Consider the following 20,846-nt stretch of genomic DNA (forward strand, 5'->3'; position numbering starts at 1 on the left):
TTTTTATCATTTGGAAATTGTACAGTGTTTTGGGGTAATGTTCTGTTAAATATGCCTCTGTATCAGAAGGAATAACTGGTACTTCACTATGAGAACAGAAAGCATCAGGTGGCATATGAGAGCGGCATGGAGAGGAGTCAGCACCCTCATTATCAGATTCCTCAGTAGAGATAATATCCTTTAACAAATGCAGTTGAGAGAACCTTCAGTTTATTGGAAGATCTGAAATCATCCTTTAATTCTGAAGAAAATGCCCCCTAGAGTTTTGATGACCTTTAAAATAACCTATTGAGGGAAGAATAATTATTTCTTGTTCATAATTTTCAACAATTCTGTTGTTCAATTCTTTAACAATAGAATTGTGCAAATAGAAAAAAAAAAAGAGCTGTGTTGTTGAAATACTCCTTTCCTTAAAGGAATTTTTTGAATGTACTAAAGAAAGTACTGACAAAAAAAGTTATCCCTTTAAGTGTGAAGGCTGGTCTTAAGAGGGACATTACTTATGATGAACAGGAAAAGGAATTCTGGTTTGAAGTGGATAATTATTACAGCACTTGTCATGACTATTTTTTTAAGTGAATTTCAGACATTGGAGAATTCAATTCTTTTAAATGGTTGTAGCATTGAAGCAAGGAATAGAAATGGATGACAATCTTTTTTATTTCTTTTTTTGGTGTTTTTTTTTTTTTGTCAGGGGCATTTTAAAATATCATTAATCAAGGGATGCAACATAATCTTAAAAAGTGTAAAAGTTATGAAATAATGAAAGACAGTATTGTACTCCACAAATCAAATGTGAAGAACTTCTCTCAGAGTTGTTAATGCCATGTTATGTATGTTCAGTATACTGCCTCATAATGCTAATTTTGAGCATATTTTTTCATTAATGAATATTTAATGAATGAGAGAACAAAATAATTTAGATGTGACCATTGTAAATGCTATGATATAATGCAACTGCAAGGAATTTTATAAGTAAATTCTGCAAATTCTTACGAGAGCCAAATCATCAGGGAAATCTAATTAAAGAAATAGTGTAAGTTAGATATTTAAAATTTATTGCAAATAAAGAATATAATTTTAAGTATGTCTTGTGCAATATTTTTCTTTTATCTCAATGTAGATATGCATTAGAAATAAATAGAAATAATTCAGATTTAACTGGGCATATTGTACTTTTATTTGCTAAATTTGGCAACCCTAATATATGGATATAGTGAATATATATACTTATAACTGCCCCAAGACAGTACTGGAAATATTTTCACCCCAGCCATGAACAGTGGACTTCTCTGAAAGAGAGTATGATTTGGGGATTGTTCTAGTTTGCTAATGCTGCCAGAATGCAAACACCAGAGATGGATTGGCTTTTATAAAAGGGGGTTTATTTGGTTACAAAGTTACAATCTTAAGGCCATAAAATGTCCATCAACAAAGGATACATTCACTGGAGGATGGCCAATGGTGTCTGGAAAACCTCTGTTAGCTGGGAAGGCACGTGGCTGGAGTCTGCTCCAAAGTTCTGGTTTCAAAATGGCTTTCTCCCAGGACATTCCTCTCTAGGCTGCAGTTCCTCAAAAATGTCACTCTTAGTTGCACGTGGGATATTTGTCCTCTCTCAGCTTCTCCAGAGCAAGAGTCTGCTTTCAATGGCCTTCTTCAAAATGTCTCTCATCACAGCTCCTGTGCTTTCTTCAAAGTGTCCCTCTTGGCTGTAGCTCCTCTTCAAAATGTCTCTCAGCTGCACTGTAGCAAGCTCGCTCCTTCTGTCTGATCTTATATAGTGCACCAGTAATTTAATTCAGACCCACCCAATGGGGGGGCCAACACCTCCATGGAAATTACCCAGAGTTATCACCACAGTTGGGTGCGGCACATTCCAAACAAACACTCAAAGAATTACAGTTTACTCAACACCAATAATGTCTGCCCACACAAGATTACATCAAATAATGGCATTTGCGGACACAATATATTCAAACTGGCACACTGTCCATTTTCAACACTCTGCAAGGTTGATATTCATTTGTTCCCCCACATGCAAAACCATTTTTATTTTTGTATTTAGTAACAGTCACTGGCCACTCCAGTTTTTGCCAAGTTATGCAGTCCCAGTCTTTATCATCTATCTTTACCTCTGGTATTATCCATTTCCCTATCCCACCTCTTTCAGCTTTACTCACAGACATCTTTGTTCAGTGTACTTACAATATTGTGCTACCATCACACAGTATTATGCTATTTCTGGACCTATACAATCAATCCTGCTGAACATTCTGTAGTCCTTCCGCATCAATGCCTGATCTCTAACTTCTTTCTATCTCCTGGTAGCCCATGTTATCAGTTTTTAACTCTCAAAGTTTGCTCGTTAATGTTAGTTCATATTAGTGAGATCATACAGTATCTGTCCTTTTGTTTCTGGCTAACTTCACTCAACATAATGTCCTCAAAGTTCATCTATGTTATTATATTTTCCATGTCTTTGTTCTGTCTTACAGCTGCATAATATTCCATCATGTGTATATCCCAGTTTATCTACTCGTCCGTAGGACATTTTGGCTGTTTCCATCTCTTGGCAATCATGAATAATGCTACAATAAACATTGGTTTACAAATGTACATTTGTGTCTTTTAAGTTTCATTTCCTTTGAGTATATACCTAGCAATGGAACAGCTGGGTCATACGGCAAATCTATACTAAGCTTCACAAGGAACCTTCAAACTGTCTTCCAGAGTGTTTGGACCATTCTACCTTTCCACTAACAATGAATAAGTGTGCCTCTTTCTCCACATCCTCTCCAGCACTTGTCATTTTCTGTTTTTTGGATAATGGCCATTCACTTAGGTGTGAGATGGTATCTCATTGTGGTTTTGATTTGCATTTCCCTAATAGCCAGTGAAGTTGAGCATTTTTTTCCTGTTTTTGAGCCTTTTGCATTTCCTCTTCAGAAAAGTGTCTGTCCATGTCTTTTGCCCATTTTTAAATTGGGTTGTTTGTCTTTCTGTTGTTGAATTGTAGGGTCCCTTTATATATTCAGGATATTAAACCCTTATCTACTGTGTGGTTTCCAAATATTGTCTCCCATTGTGTAGGCTACCTTTTTCCTTTTCTAGCAAAGTCCTTTGAGGTACAAAAGTGTTTGATTTTGAGGAGATCCCATTTGTCTATTTGTTCTGTGGTTGCTCGATCTTTGGGTGTAAAGTTTAGGAAACCACCTCCTATCTCAAGACTATTAAGAAATCGCCCTACATTTTCTTCTAAGAGTCTTATGATCTTAAAGCTAATGTTTAGGTCTTTAATGCATTTGGAGTTAATTTTTGTATAAGGTGTGAGATAGGAGTCCTCTTTCATTCTTTTGGAAATGAATATCCAGTTCTCCAAACACCATTTATTGAAGAGGCTGCACTATTCCAGTTGCTTTGGCTTGACTGCCTTATCAAAGATCAATTGTCTGTAGACGTGAGAGTCTATTTCTGAACATTAAATTCCATTCCATTGATTGGTATTTCTATCCTTATGCCAGTAACATGCTGTTTCGAGCACTGTAGCTTTGTAATATGCTTCAAAATCAGGTAGTGTGAGACCTCCCACTTCAATACTCTTTCTCAAGATATTTTTGGCTATTCAGGGTACCTTGCCCTTCCAAATAAATTTGGTTGTTGGTTTTTCTATTTCTGCAAAGTAAGTTGTTGGGATTTTAATTTGCATTGCATTGAATCTATAAATCATTTTAGGTAACATTGCCATCTTAACCACATTTAGACTAAACCACATTTAGTCTTCCAATCCATGAACACAGTATGTGTTCCATTTTTTTTAGGCCCTGTTCAATTTCTTTTACCAGTTTCTTATAGTTTTCTCTGTATAGGTCTTTTATGGCCTTCATTAAGTTTATTCATAAATACTTGACTCTTTTGGTTGCTATTGTAAGTGGAATTTTTTTTATTTCTTCCTCTTGTTGCACATTACTTGTGTATAAGAACACTACAGATTTTTCCATGTTGATCTTGTAGCCTGCCACTTTGATGTCTTCATTGATTAGCTCTAATAGCTTTGCTGTAGATTTTTCTGGATTTTCTACATACAGAATCATGTCATCTGCAAACAGTGAAGGTTTTACTTCTTCCTCTCCAATTTGGATGCCTTTTATTTCTTTTTCTTGCCTAATTATTCTAGCTAGAACTTCCAGCACAATGTTGCATAGCAATGGTGACAGTGGGCATCCCTGTCTTATTCCTGATCTTAAAGGGAAAGCTTTCAGCCTCCCCCACCGAGTACAATGTTGGCTGTGGATTTTCATGCATTGCCTTTATCATATTGAGAAAATTCCCTTCTGTTTCTATGCTTTGAAGTGTTTCATCAAGAAAGGATGTTGAATTTTGTCAGATGCATTTTCTCCATCGATCGAGATGAGCATGTGGTTCTTCTGCTTTGATTTACTGATGTGGTGTATTACATTAATTGATTTTCTTGTGTTGAACCAGCCTTGCATACCTGGAATAAACTCCACTTGGTCATAGTGTATAATTTGTTTAATGTGCTGCTGGATTCGATATGTATCTTGTTGAGGATTTTTGCACCTATGGTCACTAAAGAGATTAGTGTATAATTTTCTTTTTTGTAGTATCTTTGTCTGCTTTTGGTATTAAGGTGATGTTGGCTTCATAGAATGAGTTGGGTAGCTTTCCCTCCTCTTCAGTTTTTTTGAAGAATTTGAGCAGGATTGGTATTCTTTCTTCAATCTGGTAGAATTCACATGTGAAGACTTCTGATGACTCACTCAGTCTCTTTACTTGTGACTGGTTTGTTGAGGTCATCTATTTCTTATCGGGTCAATGTTGGTTGTGTATGCTTTTCTAGGAAGTTGTCCATTTCATGTAAGTTATCTAGTTTATTAGCATATAGTTGCTCATAGTATCTTCTCATTATCTCCTTTATTTCTGCAGGGTTAATAGTTATGTTTCCTTTCCCATTTCTGATTGCATTTATTTGCATCTCCTCTCTCTCTCTCTCTCTCTCTCTCTCTCTCTCTCTATCTATCTATCTATCTCTCTCTATCTCTCTCTCTCTCTCCTCTCTCTCTCTCTCTCTCCTCTCTCTCTCTCTCCTCTCCTCTCTCTACTCTCTCCTCTCTCTCTCTCTCTCTCTCTCTCTCTCTCGTCTCTCGCTCTCTCTCCTCACCTAGCTAGGGGCCCATCAAATTTGTTGATTTTTCTCAAAGAACCAGCTTCTGGTTTTGTTGATTCTATTGCTTTCCTATTCTCAATTCATTTATTTCTGCTGTAATCTTGTTATTTCTTTCCTTTTGTTTGCTTCGTTTAGTTTTGCTGTTTCTTTCTCTAGTTCCTCCAGGTGGACAGTGATTCCTCATTTTTTGCTCTCTCTCTCTCTTTTAATATAGCTGTTAAGGGCAATAAATTTCCCTCTCTGCACCACCTTTGCCACATCCCATAAGTTTGGATATGTTGTGTTTTCACTGTCATTTGCCTCAAAGTATTTACTAATTTCTCTTGTAATTTCTTCCTTTGCCTACTGGTTTTCTAAGAGTGTGCTGTTTTTCTCCATATATTTGTGAATTTTACAATCTTCTGCCTGCTATTTATTTCCAACTTCATTCCATTATGATCTCAGAAACTATTTTTTATAATATTAATATTTTTAAATTTGTTGCGACTTGCTTTGTGACCTAACATGTTGTCTGTCCTAGGGAATGTTACATGAGCACTTGAGAAATGTGTATCCTGCTGCTATAGGGTGTAGTGTTCTATAAATGTCTGCCAGTCTAGTTCACTTATCATATAATTCAACATCTCTGTGTCCTTATTGATACTCTGTCTATATGTTCTATCCATTGATGAGAGTGGTGTATTGAAGTCTCCAACTATTGCTGTAGGGTTATCTACTTCTCCTTTCACTGTTCTCAGTGTTTGCCTCATGAATTTTGGGACACTCTGGCTTGGTGCATAAATATTTATGATTGTTATCTTTTCTTGATGAATTAACCTTTTTATTAATATATAGTGTCCTTCTTTGTCTTTTAATTGTTTTACTTTGGAGTCTAATTTATCTGATATTAATAGCTATTCCTGCTTTTTTCTGGTTGCTGTTCACATAAATATCTTCTTCCAACATTTCACTTTCACCTATTTTTCCTTGTGTCTAAGATGAGTTTCTTGTAGCAGCATATAGATGGGTCCTGTTTTTTCATCCATTCTGCCAATCTGTGTCTTTTATTGGGGAGTTTAATCCATTAACATTTAGTGTTATTACTGTAAGGGCAGTACTTTCTTCTACCATTTTGTCTTTTGGATTTTGTGTCATGTCTTATTTTTTTCTCTCTCTCTTTTTCCCCTTCCTGATAATCTTCATTCTACACTCTTCAAACCTCTTTCTCCTGTCTTTTTCTATCTCCTGTAGCACTCTCTTTAGTATATCTTGTAGTGCCAGTCTCTTATTCACAAACTCTCTCAGTGTCTATTTGTCTGAAAATATTTTAATCTCCCTCATTATGAAGGACAGTTTTGCTGGATATAGAATTCTTGGTTGGCAGTTCTCTTTCAGTATCTGAAATATATCATACCAATGTTTTCTCGCTTCCCTGGTTTCTGCGGAGAAATCCGTAGTCTTATCAAGCTTCCCTTGTATGTGATGAATTGCTTTTCTCTTGCTGCTTTCAGAACTCTGTCTTTGTCATTGGGCAATCTGATCAGTATCTTGGAGTAGGTCTATCGGATCTATTCTGTTTGGGGTGCACTGTCTTCTTGAATCTGTAATTTCTTTCATAAGAGTTGGGAAATTTTCAGTGATTTCTTCTATTATTCTTTCTGCCCCCTTTCCCCGCTCTTCTCCCCTGGGACACCTATAACATGTATATTTGTGTGCTTCGTATTGTCACTCAGCTCCCTAAGACCCTGCTCGTATTTTCCATTCTTTTCACCATCTGTTCTTTGTGTGTATGAATTGAATGTCTGGTCTTCCAATTCACTGATCCTTTCTTCTGCCTATTCAAATCTATTGCTGTATCCCTCCACTGTCTTTTTCATCTTCTCCATTATGCCCTTCATTCCCATAAGTTCTGCCATTTGTCTTTTCAAGTTTATGACTTCTTTATGGTATGTCTTATATCTTTTCATCTTTTTTTTGCTATATCTTCCCTGAGTTCATTGATTTGATTTTTGAGTTCATTTATGAGATTCGTTTGAACATCTTTAATTAGTTCTTTCATCAGTTCATTGAATTGATTTAGCATTAATTGCTTCAACTCTTGTATCTCAGTTGAACTATTAGTTTGTTCCTTTGTCTAATCCATATTTTCATGTTTCCTAGTATGGCTCATTATCTTCAGCTGGAATTCAGAAACCAGCTTCTGACTTTCTGGCTTTCTTGATTAGTTTATTCTGGAGCTCATTTTCTTTTACCTAGGGTTTTCTTTTTGGTTGGCTTCGTTCTCTAACCTTTGGTGTTTAGTTCAGCTTATTCTAGGCCTCTAACTTAGGTTCTCTTTTATCGGAGTTTTTCACCTCTTGTTTTTCTGTTTCTTGCCCTGCCTCTATGTAGCCTTTTTGTGTGAGGGTCTCCTCAGATATGGCCAACCGGAGTCAGGCTTTTCCAATCTGGACAGGCCCAGGTCTCAGGAGAAGGGTAAGGAGTTTCCTTGAGAAGGAGATCATCCTGTGAAGCCTTTAGACTCTGTGCTTCTCCTATGCCATCCAGCAGGTGGTGCTTAACAACCCACAGCTCCCCCACCAGTGTGTGGATGTATGGAGCCGTTAGTTCTCCTGGTGACCCTGACACTGTTGGGGGCATGGGTGACTGAAGCTGGTTTCCGAATTCCAGCCCCTGGGGTCTCAGTTCCCCAAAGGAGGGGTGCCACTGGAGCTGGGCCATGCCCACCTTTTCTTGGGAATTTATGGTCTTTAGTGAATTTTTTCCACCACTAGACTTATTGCTTTGTTTCTCAGAGCATTTTTAGCTCTGCTCTTTACTGGGCCCAAACTGCAAGTCTTTGAGGCTTTCTCTAATGGGCTTCTTAGAACAGTTATTTTTTAAAAAAGAGAAAAAGATTAAAAAAAAAAAAAAAAGGGCCCAGTATAGACTATACAGTCCTTGCAGTTCTGATGGGCTACTGAAATGCAAAAAGACAAGGGCTTGAAGGCAATTAAGGAACAATCAAGAAACAAGAAAAAACGGCTTTTCAGAGAAGGGTCCTGGCCCTCTGGGTTTGCATATGTGCCTGATTCTGTTTGAGCCCAGCCCTTCTCCATATTATGTTCACCCCCAACTCCAAAAGTCTCTGTTTTTATTTATTTACTTACTTATTTTTCCTGTTTTTGCTATCCCTATCTCCTCTCTTCTGGGCTGACTGCTCCAAATTCTCAGTGTCTGGTCTCAGTTTATCTATGGTTGGAGTTTCTGTTCACCAGTCTGAGTTTGTTAATCAGTAGTGCAACTGCAGTTCTCCCTCCTGGTTCCGAGCACTGATGGTCCCTCCTCCCTCGGGACTGTGCCTGGCAGGGAGGGGCATGGGCCCCCAGGCCACAAGAACTTACAGATTTCGCTGATCTCAGCTGCTCCATGCGTTCATGAGTGTTGTAAGAAGTATGTCAAAACTCAAACTCCTCTGCAGTGTCTGTTCCATGCAGTTCCTGGCTACCAACTGCCCCAGAGGAGTAACTAAGACCCACATCTCACCACTCTGTCATCTTGCCCCGCATCCTCCCTCACTTAGTTTTGTATCAGGATTATTTTAGCTCTGCACAATGAATTGGTAAAATCTTAAGGATTATCTATTCCACAGAGTTTTTATCTGTACAAATATCAGATCCATTTATAAAACACAAGGTTATCTGACTCCCAGGGGTGTAAATCTCCCTGGCAACACAGGATATGACTCCCGGGGATGAATCTGGACTTGATATCATGGGATTCAGAACATCTTCTTGACCAAAAGGGGGAAGCGAAATGAAACGAAATAAAGTTTCAGTGGCTGAGAGATTTTAAATGGAGTCGAGAGGTCACTCTGGTGGGCATTCTTATGCACTATAAAGATATCCCTTTTTAGGTTTTGGTGTATTGGAATAGCTAGAAGTAAATACCTGAAACTATCAACTTGCAACCCAGTAGTCTTGGTTCTTGAAGACAATTGTACAACTATGTAGCTTACAAGGGGTGACAGTGAGATTGAGAAAACCTTGTGGATCACACTCCCTTTGTCCAGTGTACAGATGGATGAGTAGAAAAATGGGGACAGAAACTAAATGAACAATAGGGTGGGATGGGGGGGATGATTTGGGTGTTCTTTAATTTTTTATTCTTATTTTTATTCTTTCTGGTATAAGGAAAATGCTCGACAATAGACTGGGATGATGAATGCACAACTATATGATGGTACTGTGAACAGTTAATTGTACACCATGGATAATTGTATGGTATGTGAATATATCTCAGTAAAGCTGAATTTTAAAAAGAGGTTATATATACACATACACATTTGTTTTTTCATGTTCTATAGTATGAAGCCAACTGTAATAACATATTCTTTTATACTTTTACATGTTTTGGAATACATACATAGTATTTATAACTTTCAAAGAATCTTCTTGATGATTTGTAGTTTTATTACCTTCATCGTTAGTGCTCTAAATGTATTAACCTTTTATTTTTCTTTCATTAGATCTGCCAAAATCTAGTCATTGTTAACACTAGATGACGCCTGCTATTGTCTTGTCTCTTAATGTCTATTTTTAATTGTACTTTGCTTCTCTTTACTTGCTTAGGTTTTAATTTGTTCTCTTTCTGGTTTCTTGACATAAATGTCAATTCATTCTTGCAACACATTTATCAAGTGCCTACTATGTAATAGGCCCTAAATTGGTTGCTGAGGATAAAGTGAACAAAATGCGATTGCATATGCAAATGATGTTTCCTTATTGCATTAAAGGGTATTAATTTCTCACTGAATAGAACTTTGGTTACATCCTCTACAAGTTTAGATATGTAAGCATTTCATTGTCATTCATTTCTATCTATACCTCAGTTTTGATCTGCATTTTTAAACATTTTATTATATAACTTTCAAACACACACTTCAAAAAAAGTAGTAATATTATAAGAATGAACAGCAATGAACGAACCACTCCATAATAATGTCAACATTTTGCCAAACTAGATTCCAGCTCTCCCCCATTTTTTTTTCTTATTTTGTTGGAATATTTTAAAGCAAACCCAGACACCTTGTCACTTCATAAATATGTAAGTACATGTTTCTAACAAATAGGGTCTTTTATTTTTTTAATAAGCACATTGACATTATCACCCCTAATAAAATTATTTCTAATACTTGGTTCATGTATACATTTCCCCAATGTCTCCAAAGTGTCATTTTATATTTTATTCAATCCAGGTCAAAATAATGCCCACAAAATGAATTCAGTTATATGTCTCTCAAGTCTCTTTTAATCCATTAATGGTTGCTCTTTTCCTTTTCTTTTTTCTTGTCACCCATTGAAGAAATCAGATCTTGTTAATTAGTTCATTGTGGTGCCATTTACCCTTTCATCTATTCTCCCAATTCTTGATTTTAAAGAATCTGATGCAAAGGGTTGATCCCTTCAGTATATTAACTTGGTAAGACTTCATAGCTAGTGCTCGGTACTTCCTGATGCATTATATCAGGAAGTACACATTGTCTGATAGTCCATAGTCCCACTTTTATTGAGATTAAGATTGAATGAACAAAGGGTTCAGAGGTGGCCAGCTTTATATATCCACTATAAAACTCCATCAATCTTTCACCAGATAGCTTCAGCATCCATTGAAGAGAATTTACTGGATTTATTATTCCATTAGCAGATAGAAAATAGTGATTTTTTTTCTAAACCTATTATTCTTTCAGTATCTACTTTGCAGCCATAATGAATAGTTTGATAACTATCAAACTACTGATGGGGTCAAGTGAAAAGACCCTACTTGAAAGAACTTCTAATCAGCAATGGAGGCATGTGAGCATCAAAAAGTATACTGACTGCAATGGAATTATGTTTTTTTCACACAGGAATCATACACATACACACGTGATATAAAATTTCCAAACGGTTAGTTTCTTTCTTGCCATCTTTTTGACATTTTCTAATTAATCTTAACCTGTGTCCAGACAATGGGGATTGTAAGCCATTTGCATTTTGGAATTACAGGCAAGTAAGTTCATATTTCTCTTTTTCTTTAGCAGATGTACTCTTAACAATCCCATGTTCATGAAATTCATAGGGCTTCTTTTCAGCCTGAAATTTCTGATGCATTTCAAGGGATGAAGAATACACATTCACTATAATCTAGATTTTATCTAGAATAAATTATTTTAAGTTTAATAAGTGCTGAGAGGTGACAGAAGGCCTAACTACATTTATTTACTTCTATAGACTCTTCTTTCCATATGACTTCACAAACACTAATAATAAAAACAATTATAGATAATATTTACAATACATCTATGTGGCTGCTATTCTTCCAAGTTGTAACTACTTAATTCTTAAAATAATCCGATTACAGTGTGGCAAGCACTCCAAAAAGGCCCACTATGGTCCCTGCCTCCTGGAATTTACTCTCTTGATTAATCCCCTTCCCTTGAATATGGGCTGGCCTAGTGACTTGCTTCTAACCAACACAGCAAAGGTAATGAACTGTCACTTCCATGATTAGATTTCATCATTAGACTTTAACTTCCATCTTGCTAACAGACTGTCTTGCCTTCTCAGCTTGCAGATTTTTGATGAAGACAGCCACATTGGAGGTCCAAGTGGCAAGTAACTGAGGATAGCTTTTGGCCAACAGCCAACTGGAAACTGAGGTCCTCAGTCCAACAGCCCTCAATGAAATGAAGTCACCCAACAACCATATGAGGTTAGAAGTGGATCTTTCCTCAGTTGAGCCTTCAGATGAAACTCCAGTCCTAGCCAAAACTTGACATCCTATAAGAGACTCTGAAGCAGAGGACCCAAATAAGTCATGCCCAGACTCCTGACCTATAGAAATTGTGAGATAATGTGTTGTTTTAAGCTATTATGTATGTGGTAATTTGTTACACAGCAATAAATAACATACACATAGGTACTATTATCACAATGTTATGAGTTAAATGAGGCACTGAAGTTGAAGTTTCTTGCCAATATCACACTAGTAATAAAGTAGTGAAATGGAGAAGATAAAAAGGCTAAAGATTTTCCTACATTCATTACATTATTCTCACATACAAATTTGCTAAAGATAAATAATGTTTGAGTGGTGACAGGAGGCTTTTAAATCAATAAACTTGCTCTAATATGAAATCTCTTATGAGCTGTGTGCATGAAACTAATTTTCTCGGGAATGAATTTCCTGATGCTCTATTATATAATATATATTTGAAGGCTTTCTTCTATTAAATTCCACTATGAATTTTCTGATGCTGAGTAAGGTGTGAATGCTGTCTAAAGGCCTTCTTGCATTCCTTACATTTATAGGGTTTCTCCCCGGTATGAATTCTCTGGTGTTGAGTAAGAAATGAATAAAGTCTAAAAGCCTTACCACACTCCTTACATTCATAAGGCTTCTCACCAGTATGAATACTCTGATGTTGAGTAAGTTGTGAGAGCAGTCTAAAGGGTTTCCTACATTCTTTACATTCATAAGGTTTTTCACCAGTATGGATACTTTGATGTTGAGTAAGTTGTGAGATCACCCTAAAGGCCTTACCACATTCTTCACATTCATAGGGTCTCTCAACAATATGAATGCTCTGATGTGAAATAAGCTGTGAGTAACTACTAAAGTTCTTCCAACATTCCATACATTCATAGGGTTTCTCACGATTATGAATTCTCTGATGGCGAACAAGTTGTTGCCTTAATCTAAAAGTCTTTCCACATTCCTTACATTCATAGGGCTTCTCACCAGTATGGATACTCTTATGGACAGTAAGTTGTTGACATATTCTAAAAGCCTTTCCACATTCCTTACATTCATAGGGCTTCTCACCAAAATGAATTTTCTGATGGACTCTTAGGTCTGGACCACATACAAAGGCTTTCCCACATTCTTTACATTCATACAACTTCTCAGCAGTATGAAGTCTCTGATGTCGAGTAAGGTGCGTACACTGTCTAAAGGTCTTCCCACATTCCTTACATTCATACGGTTTCTCGCCAGTGTGAATTCTCTGATGTCGAGCAAGTTGCTGATGCACTCTAAAGGCCTTTCCACATTCTTTACATTCATAAGGTTTTTCACCGGTATGAAGTCTCTGATGTTGAGTAAGTTCTTGGAGCACTGTAAAGGCCTTCCCACATTCCTTACATTCATAGGGTTTCTCACCAGTATGAAGTTTGTGATGTCGAATAAGGTGTGCACGCTGTCTAAAGGCCTGTCCACATTCCTTACATTTATAAGGTTTCTCACCAGTATGAATTCTCAGGTGTTGACTAAGTGTTGAGCGACGAATAAAGGTCTTCCCGCATTCCTTACATTCATATAACTTTTCTCCATTATGAACTCTCTGATAATTAGTAAAGAAATCGTGACTTTTATAAGTGGTAACTTCTTCAGAGGTAATTTGCCTTAAATATCCCTCTTGCGGTCGCTTTTCCCCCTCAATATTGCTTTTGCATTCCCAATCATTACCAAAAATGGAGCCCTGAAGGTTATAGCTTTTAATTCTTTCCATTATCTCCCATTGAAATGAATATATTTCATAAATATCCTTTTCTGGAGAGAAATTATTGGTTGTGTATCTGGACTCCAAATCTGAAAAAAAAAACAAAAAAGCAAATACATACTGTTTTCCTGTTTCAGATGAAAGAAAACTTCTATAGAAACACAGCAAACTTAAAACGCCTATTAAATGTATTGGAATAGCTAGAAGTAAACACCTGCAACTAGCAAACTCCAACCCAGTAGCCTTGACTCTTGAAGATGATTGTATAACAATGTAGCTTACAAGGGGTGACAGTGTGATTGTGAAAACTTTGTGGATCACACTCCCTTTATCCAGTGTATGGATGGATGAGTAGAAAAGTGGGAACAAAAACTAAATGAAAAATAGGGTGGGATGGGGGGATGATTTGGGTGCTCTTTTTTCTTTTATTTTTTATTCTTATTCTTATTCTTTCTAGTGTAAGGAAAATGTTCAAAAATAGACTGGGGTAATGAATGCACAACTATATGATGGTACTATGAACAGTTGATTGTACACCATGGATGACTGTATGGTATGTGAATATGTCTCAATAAAGATGAATTTAATTTAAAAATTAAATTAAAATTTAAAAAATTCCTTACAAGTGAATGGAATAGGACATCTCTAAAACAGGCATTTCTGCTACAATGCCACATGTGTTTCTACAAAACCTCATTTTCTGTAAAATTAAACACAGAAAATTTACATGGTTCATGGGGAAAACAGGACTGAAGCAGACCACTAAAATCTATGCAACTTTATAACCAAAGCACTAACAAAAGTAACAGCTGGTACCTCAAAGGATAACCTGGATAATCAAGAAAGCAGCTCAGCATGTCTGAAGGCTGCTTCATAGATACTAAAATGCACAAAAACAGAGTGAAAATATTGGGTTTAAGACACTGCATATAAAAACTACTTATTCTTATAAAAACAAATTCTTATAAAAATGAATCCCTGAGCCAGTGAGCCTACCATTAAAGTAGGAACACCGAAAAATGCAACCTGTCTTTAGATATAAACCAGGCAAGATTGAAAACACAATTCTCTTAGATGGAACCCTGGGTGCAGGCCCTTATAATTTTCTTAAAACAGAAATGAAAGGGATTCTGATAATAACACATCACTGAGGACTTTACCCTTTCCTACCTAGGGCTATAAATACATTCATTCTGGCTCCACATATCTGAGAAAAATTGCCTGGCAACCAAAAACTTGTACATTATACTAACATCAATACCTTATTTCCTATCAGTATTAAACTTTTTTGTATTATGGAACAAATTTACTGTCATACATTTTGAAAAAAGGCAAGAGACACATGGAGAATAAAGAGAGTCCATGAATGGAGGTAAAGCTGGTGCTTAGGGGAACAAGCCAAGTCAGTGGTTCTCAAATTTAAGTCTGGATAAGTATCAGGTGGAGACTTGTTAAAACTAGTAAGAAGTATTCTTAACTGCTGAAACTAGGTCCTAAGAATATGTTTGTTTCGTTCTTATTTATATTCTCAGAAGATAATATTCTGATGCTTATCTGTGTTTGAATCTTAATTATTTCAATGACTGCTCTTTAACTAGAATAAAAGATAAATATCTTAACCTGGATGATAAAGTTTTTGCTTACCTGTAAGACTTCTTTCTTGTTTATTCTTTCTGTTACTGCCAATATTAGCCTCTTTTGAGCTCAGAGAATGCACTAGAACTGTTTAAGCATTTTATGTTCTGTCTCAGACTTTATTATAGTTTTCCCAATTTTGGAATAAAATATTTATTAATTTTCTCATCTGGTATTTTGTTAGGGTCTTACCCTTAAATTCCCCCAAGGGCAGAAACAATCTCTAACATCTTTCACCATTAAATAACAAAGCCCAAACACACACTTGATGTTACTCATTTAATTCCCATAATTATGTAACCATTAATGATTATGTACACCTGTCCTGAATGTTTTACACTCTTCTACAATGATTTACTTATCCCCACTAGAGTTTATATTACTTATCAATGTTACGTAGACAAACCTTTTGTTCCTTCATATACTTTACCAAGGGTTCCTTTCCATTTCCCCACAGCAAAAACAACTTTTCTACTTTCCAGAAAAGTATCTCAAATACTTTTCAAGCATGAAAACATTAAAATGGTTATGAAATCCTGAGCCAAGAGACATAGGTAGACATTGAGCACAGCAGAATGACTGTCATATACAGAAGGGAGTCAGGGATCACCCGAGTGCAACAGAGTAAAAATAAAGGATATGCTGGATGTGAACTGGAAGACTGTGATCCAGATTGGGTATGTGCTTCCAGAAAATCTAAAATGCTGAACTAGATAAGCAAAAACTGGGGGAGAAGTCACAGTGATAGAAGAGAGAAATTTTTTCTGTGGCTACAGTTTGAATGCGTAAAAATGTTAAAATGACTCAAACAATATCTGGTTATTTTACAACAAAACAGAAAATTTTTTAAATCATAAAACCAAGAGATACCATCACTTCAAATTTTTTAAACTTCCTACTGAATAAGTCTCAGAATAATAACTAAACTGTGGAATTTCTAGAAAACAATAATAATGAAAATACCATTTAGAATCTATTAACTCTAGCCACAAATTGTTGAAGAGTATTAATTCACACATTTAAATTCTTAGAGCAATAAAAAAGAAAATAATTATATGAATTAAATGTCCCACTCAACAGTAAGCAAAAGAACAACAAAGTAAACTGAGGGAATAAGGACCGAATAAATTAAAATAAAATCAGAGTTTCATTAAGAAGATAACAGAAAAACAATGGAATTAATATACAAATAAAAACCCAGGTTGATTGAAAACAAAAACCAGTAAATAGATTAACCATTAGCTTACATAATAAGTAAAAAAGAGAAAGCATTTCAAACAAAATAAAAGATGGCAACAAGGTGTTCAAAAATAATTCCCCATGGGTTTCTCACATTTCTGCATATCCTGGAAGCAGAGGCAAAGATCATCTCTGTTCTGGATTATCTTTAAAAAGATTCTTCATTAGAGGTGTTTGGTTCAATTGTACTGTCTCTCAGGAGCAAAGATCACACATGCTTATTTCCCACTATAACAGATTTGAGTTCTCAAAGTTCAGGGCTCCTCTCCTGTAATGCAACCCAATGCATGGGGAGGTATTCATGCAGACCTACCCATATTGAGGGAATTGGGGCAAGGAGGAACTGAAGCACATATGCTGATGATCATACTGCTTGCTATGCTTTGTAAAATCTCAGATCCTTCACAGTTCTTGACACTAGCAAATAACTCACAAAACAATATTTTGAAAATCCTAAAGGCCTACCATGCCAATAAAGGGCAATTTTCTAAGTATAGAGAAGGTAGTCAAGACTTATTCCAGAAATTATTTCAAACCTTTAGAAAGTATCTAAGTTCAACTGTAAATGGTCGAGAACATTAAAAAACAAAAGAAAAACAGTGAAATTATTTTAAAAAATGAGTACAAAAATGGAATCAAAACCCAACAAAGAAAAAAAAAAAACACCCAGTAAAGGAGAACTATATTCCAATATCACTTATGAAAATTCATGCAAAAACCCTAAATAAAATAAGAACAAACTGAATCCTATAGCATACTAAAATAAAATATATCATGACTGAGTGTGATTTATTACAGGAATGCAAAGGCAGTTCACTATTAGGAAATCTACTAAAATATGATCATTTCCATAGACTTTGAAAAAGCATCTGAACACAATTCAGCACTTACTCCTTATTTTTAAATAAGCACTTGAAATAACAAAAATGTACAGTTACTTCCTTAACACTTAATTAAAAAAAAAAAAAAAATTTTTTTAGCTCAGACACTAATTTAATTTAATGATGAAACACTGGGGACATATGTGAATTTTGAGGGATGATGGAACTTTTATAAAACTTGATTGTGTTGGCAATACAATCCAAATGAAAATAATAATGGATTTATTTTCCCTAGAATTAAACACGTCGATTTGAAATCCATATGAAAAATAAACAACCAAGAATAATCAGAAAACTGAAAGAGAAGAGAAAGGAGAAAGGACTACCCAAGGAGTTAATAAAAACTCACTAAAAAGCCTCAATAATTAAAACAATATGGCTGATGACAAAAAAATGAATAGAAATATTAATTTTTTTAAGTAAACATACTACTAACAATATTGGTGTTGTGATTCTGAAACTTAACTGTGTATATGTGTGTGTTCAAGTCTATTAAGATAAAGTAAATTAGTAATTACGTAAATTTCATTAGGACATGTAAGACTTTTGTTTTTTAAGACTTTCTTTAGAATGCAATAAAGAAATTCTCACATGTTCAGAACTCTGGAGGAAGGTATAGACTGCAGAAGAATTCCATGAATGCTGAATTGAGGAAAGAAAAGTATCAAGTAGGAAACTCTCATCCCAAACCAGCTAGTCCTCTCCCCTCCCCCTCACTTGGTTTCACACATCTCGGAAAGCGCACAGAGGCAGCAGCCAGGATCCCATCCGCCTCCCACCAGGAAAACAGACTATAAAATCTCTCACAGTAGTGAGACAGATCACCGCCTATATCCAGACACAGACACAAGCAAACAGGGACCCACAGCAGGACTTAAGCTGTGGGGAAGGGAGGAATACAAAATGGTAGCAAGGAGGAATTTCCAAAATGGAGGATCAGGGAGGCAACTGCAAAATCATCCCCAAAAGCAGCAAGCAGCCAGGCAGAAACTTCTCAAATCAACTGTTTTGGGACCCAAGCAACAGGGGAGGACACATCAAGGCTCAGGTCACTGAGGGATGAAGAGTCTGAGAAAATGTGGACAGAGACTGTGTTTGCAGCCCTGGATCCTGGAGGAAAGAGCAGGTGGAGGCCCAATCCTTGCCTGGGGGATGGCTGCAGACTGGGCAGCTCGGGAAGTCCTCTGCCGTAAGTACAGTCTATGACCGCCCCATACACGGCCAGATTTTGGACAATGAAGTGAGAGGACGACAACCAAGCAGTTTCAGTCCCACCACGTCAGATGCTGCCAGGAGTCCAGGTGGAAAACAGCTTCTGAGGGTGATTAAGTCACAAAACAGCGGCATCTCCTGGGTAGGCCAGAAAGTGCAGGGGACTTGCAAGGCTTTTCAGAGCCTCTCCAGATCCTATTCCAGGTCCACTGGAGCTGGTCTACACCCCCTGCATGGGCACCTATCCTTATTTTGGCTGAGATATACAAACAACCTAACTGTCGAAGCAGTGTCATAATACAAACCCAGGCAACAATTAAACTTTAAAGAAGAGACAGAAATTGACCTTCAGAACATTCTCAGGGATAGACGATATGCTGGGGCACAAAACAGGTCTTAATAAATTTTAAAAGACTGAAATCATACAAAGTACTTTCTCTGATCATAACGGAATGAAGCTGGAAATCAAAAAATGGAGAACCAGAAAATACACAAATACTTGGAAGTAAAACAACACGCTCTTCAATAATCATTGGGTCAAAGAAGAAATTGGAACAGAAATCAGTAAATATCTCGAGATGAATGAAAACAAGAATAAGAATATATAAAAATTTATGGGATGCAGAAAAGGCATTGCTGAGAGGAAAATTTATAGTCCGAAATGCCTACATTAAAAAAACAAAAACAAAAACAGGAAAGAGCTAAAATCAACAAAATGACTGAAATGGAGGAACTGTAGAAAGTACAGAAACTAATCCCAAAGCAAGCAGTCGGAAAGAAATAACAAAGATCAGAGAAGAAATTAAGGAAATGGAAAATAAAAAGCAATAGAATCAATAAAACCAAAAGTTGGTTCTTTGGGAAGATCAATAAAATCGACAAACCCTTAGATAGACTAGCAAAGAGGAAAATAGAGAAGCTGCAAATAAAATCAGAAATGAGAAGGGGGGACATTACCAAGGATCCTGAAGAAATAAAAAAGATCATATGTGGTTACTATGAACAACTGTATGCGAACAAGCCAGACAACTTAGGTGAAGCGGATAACTTTCTACAGATATCTGAACAACCTACACTGACTCGAGAAGAAACAGCAGAACTCAACAAACCAATCACAAGTATAGAGATCAAATCAGCCATCAAAAACCTAATAACAAAGAAAAGCCCAAGACCGGATGGCTTCAAATGCAAGTTATACCAAGCATTCCAAGAATTAATACCATTCCTGCTCAAACTCTTCCAAAAAATTGAAGATGAGGGAACGTTACCTAACTCATTCTATGAAGCCTCCACTACCCTAATACCAAAGCTGGATAAAGCTACTACAAGAAAACTTCAGACCAACCTCTTTAACGAATATAGATGCAAAAATCCTCATCAAAATACCTGCAAGTAGAATCCAACAGCATATTAAAAGATTATACACCATGACCAAGTGGGTTTTATTCCAGGTATGCAAGGGTGATTCTACACAAGAATATCAATTAATGTAGTATACCACATTAACAGATTAAAAGGGAAAATAATCATCTTGATTGACCCAGAAAAGGCATTTGAGAAAATTCAGCATCCTTTCATGATAAACACACTTCAAAAGGTAAGAATAAAAGGAAACTTCCTCAATATGATAAAGTGCATACATGAAAAACCTACAGCTAATATCATACTCCATGGTGAGAGACTGAAAGCTTTCCCTCTAAAATCAGGAACAAGACAAGGATGCCACTGTCACCACTGCTAGTCAACATTGTGCTAGAAGTCCTAGCTAGAGCAATTAGGCAAGACAAAAAATAAGAGGCATCCAAATTGGAAAGGAATAAGTAAAACTCATTATTTTCAGATAACATGATCCCATATTAACAAAATCCAGAGAAAAAGAAAGCAAAGTTTTTGAGTTAATAAGCAAGTTCAGCAAAGTGGTAGGATACAAGATCAACATGCAAAAGTCAATGGTCTTTCTATACCCTAGTAATGAGCTGTCCAAAGAGGTAATCAAGAAAAAAATTCCATTTACAACAGCACCTAGGAGTCAAATATCTAGGAATAAACCTAACAAAGGATGTAAAGGACTTGTATACAGAATATTACAAAACATTGGTAAAAGAAATCAAAGAGACCTAAATGAATGGAAAGACATCCTGTGTTCATGGACAAGAATGCTAAATGTCATAAAGATATCAATTCTACCCAT

At 36.2% G+C, this 20,846-nt stretch overlaps 1 protein-coding gene across 1 annotated transcript in view; it reads right to left on the reverse strand.

Moving 5' to 3' along the window:
* Nucleotides 1-9,475: 9,475 nt before the first annotated feature.
* Nucleotides 9,476-20,846, reverse strand: part of LOC119521185 — an 83,420-nt gene continuing 72,049 nt past the window's right edge. The window contains exon 12 of the mRNA XM_037819229.1: nt 9,476-13,777. Coding sequence (XP_037675157.1) covers nt 12,417-13,777 — 1,361 coding nt within the window. The 3' untranslated portion in view covers nt 9,476-12,416. The remainder of the gene's footprint in view (nt 13,778-20,846) is intronic.

This window comes from Choloepus didactylus, chromosome 27 (genome assembly GCF_015220235.1).
Source record: "Choloepus didactylus isolate mChoDid1 chromosome 27, mChoDid1.pri, whole genome shotgun sequence".
NCBI lineage: Eukaryota > Metazoa > Chordata > Mammalia > Pilosa > Megalonychidae > Choloepus > Choloepus didactylus.